Source organism: Sinocyclocheilus grahami, unplaced genomic scaffold (genome assembly GCF_001515645.1).
Source record: "Sinocyclocheilus grahami isolate Dianchi unplaced genomic scaffold, SAMN03320097.WGS_v1.1 scaffold2366.1, whole genome shotgun sequence".
Taxonomy (NCBI): Eukaryota; Metazoa; Chordata; class Actinopteri; order Cypriniformes; family Cyprinidae; genus Sinocyclocheilus; species Sinocyclocheilus grahami.
In genome coordinates, this window is record NW_015507545.1 from 13,146 (window position 1) to 19,938 (window position 6,793).

At 40.5% G+C, this 6,793-nt stretch overlaps 1 protein-coding gene across 1 annotated transcript in view; it reads right to left on the minus strand.

Annotated features, from left to right (window-relative positions):
* Positions 1 to 3,859: 3,859 nt before the first annotated feature.
* LOC107574865 (ATP-binding cassette sub-family B member 7, mitochondrial-like) overlaps positions 3,860 to 6,793 on the minus strand; it is a 64,816-nt gene continuing 61,882 nt past the window's right edge. Inside the window, exon 15 of the mRNA XM_016261298.1 lies at positions 3,860 to 4,488. Within this exon, the coding sequence (XP_016116784.1) occupies positions 4,273 to 4,488 (216 nt within the window). The 3' untranslated portion in view covers positions 3,860 to 4,272. The remainder of the gene's footprint in view (positions 4,489 to 6,793) is intronic.

Consider the following 6,793-nt stretch of genomic DNA (forward strand, 5'->3'; position numbering starts at 1 on the left):
CACACACACACACACACACTCTCACACACACACACACACTCGCTCTCTTCTACAGCTAAACTGCTTCAGCTTCGCGTGTGATACACTGCCAGACGTGCTATAAGAAATAGAGAGGACCTTACTCTTCATCAGTTTGTTCTGAACACACAGTTGCAAATGAGTAAGAGTCGACCCAAACAATTTATAAATGTGCATTTTTATTGCACTTTCATTTACTAGATAATTACCATCAGCAAACGAGACGTGAAGACAAACAAATCCTGTAAAATGTAAACGTCAGCATGTAGCGTAATCAATTTTTAGAGTTCAGAGTGGAGACATTTAGGGGGAGATGAAATACATGAAGCCCCCCTAAATAGAGTCTGATGATGTCTATGAAAGAGAAATGTTGTGCTCTTCTGAGTGAAACTGTATTTACTCTGAATTCCAGATGATCGATGAGTTGTGACGTTTCTATTTGAGACATGGCAGAAACTTTTATCTATAATGTAAGCTACATAACATAATATGGCCCGGTTTCACAGACGGGGCTTAGCTTAAACCAGGACTAGGCCTTAGTTAAATTAAGATAAGCAGCTTTTATAAAAATGCCTTAGAAGAAAACGTTACTGGTGTGCATCTTGAGACAGATCAATGGCACTGACATATTTTAAGATATTTAGTTGAGACAGCTCAAACATGCATCTTAGTCTGGGACTAGCCTTAAGCCTTGTCTATGAAACCGGGGGCAAATATATAATCTGTATAGAGGTCAGTGAGCGGAGAGCTAGTCTGCATCGAGCGGCTTTTACAGTTTGCTTCGCATTTAAGTTGTGATACCGTGTATAAATAACTGGCAGAAATGAATATTTCCATCATTTTAAATTCAGATTATTCAGATTATTTTGGTTTATTGTATACAGTATAGTTTTGTTTAGTTTAGTTTAGTTTTAATCTGTTTTCACTGAGAACAGCATATAAATAATGAAAGTGCAGTTACAACACAAGAAGAAAAAAAAGGAAAAAAGAGACAGGGGTGAATAAATAGACACAGTAAATAAAATATCACAGGGAAAGTTTGAAGGACTTGCAAATATGAATAATTTTTGCATTTTGTTTATCGAGTGAATTGGAAATAGTCTCAAAGCAATGCAGTCAGCAAGCAAAAACATACAGTTGGTTTATGCTTTGAAAATGTATGTTCAAAACCAAGTTTTCTGTTCTTCCTCTTCATATTTCACACATCCAAACAAAACATTTCCCAAAAAAAAAAAAAGTAAATTAAGTGTTCTCAATAATTCCTCACCGTCATGTCGTTCCAAACCTGTGTGATTTCCATTCTTCTGCTGAACATAAATAAAGACATTTTAAAGAATAAACCTCTAGCAAGTTGCTGATAGCCACGTATGTTTTTTCCATGCTATGACAGTCAATGGCTGCCAGAAACCGCCAGTTTTGAATTCATGTTGGTTTGAGTCATACAGTGCTTTCCGTTTTCTGTATTTGAAAACTATTTCCACAATACTCATGCGATTGCATGGCTACGCTGTAAAAGTGTCAGGAAATGTCATGCATATATAAAACACTATACAGCCGGATCTATGAGTAGCGCCTGATTATAATAAGCAACGATATCCTCTAAAGCAGCCTTCTGCAATTCCCCGAACGACGGGAATCTAAAAGCAGGGTATTTTTCTTGTTTTTAAAGAAACGTCAAAAACGACTGCGATGCTGAAGCACATTAGTTTTAGCCTTGGTCACGTCCCACAAACCCCAGCTGAGTGCAGCAGGACTGGAGGAAGGCCGCTCTAGTTAAGGCACTTGTAGATGCTGAGAGCCTCTTATTTCCTTTCAAACAGCATAAAAGCTCGCCCAGGCGAAGACGTCTAAGTGGAACTCAAAGAACGGACTCAGGCGCTCCCAGAATGTCAGAAAATCTCAGCCGCTAATGCAGAAATTTACCAAGGATATATGCGATCTAAATCTGAATGTGCATATCATTTGTCTCATGCTGCAGGTTGGGTGTAAGTCGGCGGCTTTCTCAGATGCAGGATGTGAGCTGGGCTGAGGACATTCATGAGAACAGCTTGAACAGACGTAAAGCAGGATGTGTTTTTTGTACGGCTCGCACAAAAGCTGAGAGGGGGGCCTCGTTAGGCTTTTATGTGCCACAATGGAAAACCTGCAGATTCCATTTGTGACAAACAAGCGAGTTCAGCTCATGTAACGGGCATGACGTTGTGCATTTAAGAAAGAGCTACATGAAAGAAGCTTACCTAATTAACACAAATCAGATGACTAAAAACATGGCCTGTAATTACAATATATTGTACATTGTCATTTCCAGGAACCCTTGCCAATATTTGCATGCACTTAAGAATGCTATTTATATCTGCTGTTTATCATGTCACGATCATCTGAAAGCTTTCTCTATATGAAGTGCCATGTTTTTTCCCCCTCTTGTTCATGGAGTGCATCTTTGCTCAGTAAACGTATGGATTTCCAGCAGGTCACTTTGATTAAACGCACAACATCTGCTGTAATATTATTCAGCCTCCCAATCACAGCTCATATTAGCACAATCAAGCACTATCCGAGAAGATAGAGATTCATCAGGCCTAATAAACTGTCACACTCCAGCTTAAAATACAATTATTTGTAATTGTGTTTTTATTGCGAGTAAAAAAATTTAAATAAAAAAATAGAAATCAAAATGTCTGTTGGTGCAACCAAATGAAACGTTTTGCAAACACTTTGAATACTTGTGCATGTACACATCATTATTTTCAAATATAAAATTCCAAATGACAATTTTCCATTACTGGCGAACTGGGAGATCTAGTTCTTTTAAATAGTTTTATTTGTAAACCAAATCAATTAAGTACATAATGACAAAACCATGTTTTCTTATTCAGTTTTTGATTTGACGTTTAATCTCTTTCCTGACTGCTGTACTGGCATATTCTTCCTTGTCTGAACTCTGAAAAGCATGCTTTATTGCACTATAGTGAATGGGTCAGAATACAAATAGAGCTAGCAACAAGATATATCAGGAGAAAATTCCAGTGTACCAATAATACATCATATCGATAAACTGTTGGCAAACTGGGACAGTGTCCAGTGTGCAAAATAAAATAAAATAAAAATAGACTATCACAGGAGAATCAGAATACCTATTATATTTTTGTGTGTATTTTGTAACCTTAAAATAACTCAGAAAAAAAGCGTACTTCCTATAGTGTATCTCATGGTATGACACGACCCCTTAAATATCAGTATTATGAGGAGCATATATCATGTCAATCCCATACTTCAATCATTCTTTAGTAATTCAAGAATACACACATGACAAACTATTTGCTCCCCAAGAAGTTCCGCCTTTTAATAAGAGTTGTTTTTCTTTGTTACAATCGACACCACCACCTTTACGCTTCTTTAACAAACAAAAAAATAAGTAAAATATATAAATATAGCAAAATATTTTTCATAAAAGGTTCATTATAGCAGAGGTGCATTCAAGTTGTATCAAATGCATTTTAGTGTATTCTTCCAGACAAAAGTATGAGTCACGTCATTGACCCATTTCTTCACCCAACACCCCTCATTCATCTCCCACTCACTGATGAACGAATGTGATGGAGCGCCACACATTACAACAGATACACCTCTATACATTCAGGGTCTAAATGATCATCTCCTCCAACAATGACTGACAGCTTTTGAATGATTTCATGGACATGCTGTGACCTGGAACACGTGAAGCACTGAACATCACAATGAAAGCTTCGTCACTTATGTATTACTGATTTTAAACCAAATATGATTAGCTGAAAGAAACGCATGCTCTCAGACACTCAAAGAAGGGAGTTTTATTTAATACAAGTTGTTGAATGTACTTTCGATGACATCTCATTCAGATTTGGTATAAATTAATGTTGATGAGACATCAGAGGTGCCAGTGTTCAGGGAGAAATGTTCTAAATGGTCCAGACATATCTAACATAATTCAACAGACAAAATATCTATGCACTCTATACAATGCGATTCTCAAAAATATTGCATTTGTGATATGTACATATGCATAATAAAGACAACTTACAAGAGTTCCAGATGGCATGGACAAATCTATTAAAACCTTGACAGCATGTGAAAATAAAGGCATGACATTGGCCCCTGAGGTTATGGAAAAGTCACAAAGAAGAAGGACGCCGCTGTCAGTTCAGGATGAAATAACATCCTCGACTCCTCGCTGTGATCCCAGTCCAGTGGCGGTCTGGAGGAGAGGAGCAGAGCTCAGCAGGAGCAGTTCCCGCAGCCCTTCACGCTGTTGAGGATCTCCTCCTGCAGCTTCTTGCGCTCCTCTTCTCTCTGCGCCAGGCGCTCGGGTACAGGCTCAGGCCGGGCCGCGGCGCTCGTGCTTCTGCTGTTCTGTGTGTTCCACAGGTCTGCGTACAGACTGCCCAGCGTGCTCAGCAGAGCCTGATGACTGCCGCGCTCCGCCACCTTCCCCTGCGTCACCAGCACAGGGAGAGATCATGCATCATTCACTCGTCCCACAAGCTCAAGTGGTTCTGACACAGGATTTTCTGCTAATTACAACTTAAAGGGATAGTTCACCCAAAACTGAAAATTCTGTCATTAATTACTCGCCCTCATGTCATTCCAAACCCGTAAGACCTTCAGAACACACATTAAGATATTTTAGATAAAATCCGAGAGCTCTCTGACCCTGCTATGGACAGCAAGGGTACTACCACAATCAAGGTCCAGAATGAATTATGTAAAGCAGAAGTAAGTGTATGTGTCGTGATACTCTACACAATGGCGCCGCACCACTGCAGACGGGATGAGCAGCAGAAGAATTGTTGAATAAAGTCGTTATGTTTTCTTTGCGCACAAAAAGTATTCTCGTAGCTTCGCAAAATTACGGTTGAACCACTGATGTCACATGGACTATTTTAGCCATCTCCTTGCTACGTTTCTGGACCTTGATCGTAGTGGTACCCTTGCTGTCTATAGGGCCTTTCTCACCGCGGGAACCTTTTCATAGTCCCAGAACTAATTGTGGAACTAGCCACTTTTTGGTGTTTTCGCACCACCGGAACTGGGTGCGATTTTAGTACCGGACTGCCTTTTTCGAGAACCAAATTAGCTCCTACTCCGGAGCAGGGTCTAACCAGCACAACTGGTACTAATCGTGACGTAAGTAGACATTGATTGGCCAAACGCGTATGAAAACGCCCTCACCCGCCATGATTTTTGCGATATGAGGTGCGAAAGGCCCTTATATAGCAGGGTCAGAGGAGCTCTCGGATTTTATCTAAAATATCTTAAATTGTGTTCTGAAGATGAACGAAGGTCTTACAGGTTTGGAACGACATGAGGGCGAGTAATTAATGGCAGAATTAAAATTTCTGGGTGAACTATCCCTTTTAAAATGCTTGCTACGGATAGGAAAAACACATAAAATCAAACCTGATCTGATTTTTTTTTTTATGACAGACGAAAGTTTCGGAGGCAGCGTGTAAACGTGATTTACACAATGTGAGGTCGTGTTCACTTTTTAGCTTGCAGGAAATTTCGGACTCAGTGTGCAAGGACCCTCAGGAAGAAATATTTAAAAAACCTACTGCACTTTTGTTTTAAATAAATCAAGTAATCCTGATTTTAAATGTCTCATTGCATCCCTTTATTGAGGAAAAACAAATTATCTGATGCATTTGAATTGTTCTTGATGCGCTCCTAAATTTTTCAAATTAGGAACATGTGCTCCTCGGGAAGAATTAAGCACTAAGCCTCGAGTTTGCAGTCTGTATTGAATGCAATGCAATAAAAGAACCTGTGCCACGCTATAAATGAAAAAGAGTTACGTCAGGTAATCAGCAGCATGTCACAGATGCCACACATGCAGCGTAACATGCTTTGACCCCAGAATAATCATTTAACTTTCACTGAGACTTGTTAAGGTTAACAATTATATTTCCGCACCGCAAGAAGAAAATCCCCCCCGAGCGTTCATGCAGGCTCTGCCTTGGGATTGTTTCAGGAGGCCAGAGGCTGTTATTCAGCATTAAGCCTGGTTTCTTTGATTGACGCCTTGATATTCAGCAGCATAAAGCCTCCTGCAGTCAGACCGACTGTGCAGCTGCATCCAAATTGGAAGAACTGGGCAAAACAAGAGATTCAGGGCCATGCAGGGGCACTGACAGAGACAATGTTTGAGAAAGGTCTAAAGAGAGCTGAGACTCGGAGCAGGGATGCGGCGGTGTGGGCGTACATGCAGCACTGCCTCTTAAAAGACTGCCAGCAACAAAGCCAAGTATGAAATGAGCTCGCACAATGACAAGTCAACCAGTCTCCCGGCTGTTTGCTAGATACTTGCATCAATTACGATGCCACTTTTGCCAAGCAAGACTCAAACCCTGCTAGTATTTTTAGCAGCCGTGTCACTGACAGCTCAGATCGCTCTAATTATGACCCATTTTTGATGCACAACAACATTGTCTTCTGTTTCTTGGATCTGAGAATATGATGTTGGTTGGTGTTTTTTCCGGCTGCAGCTGCATCACGTGCTCCACCCCCCACACGCATCCAGATTGAAAAGGTCTCCACACATGGGAGACAAACAAAGGTGTTGCTGAGCGCTGGGCAAAAGGTATTTCCACCGTTAATGAGCTCAAAATGTAAGGGGCCAGCCCCCACACGCTCTCACACAGCAAAAGACGCTCGCATCTGAAGCATGCATCAACCTGCATGTGTTTACTACAGACTGAAGGAAGGGATGCTAAAAGCGCTGGCAATACAGTAGTTAACA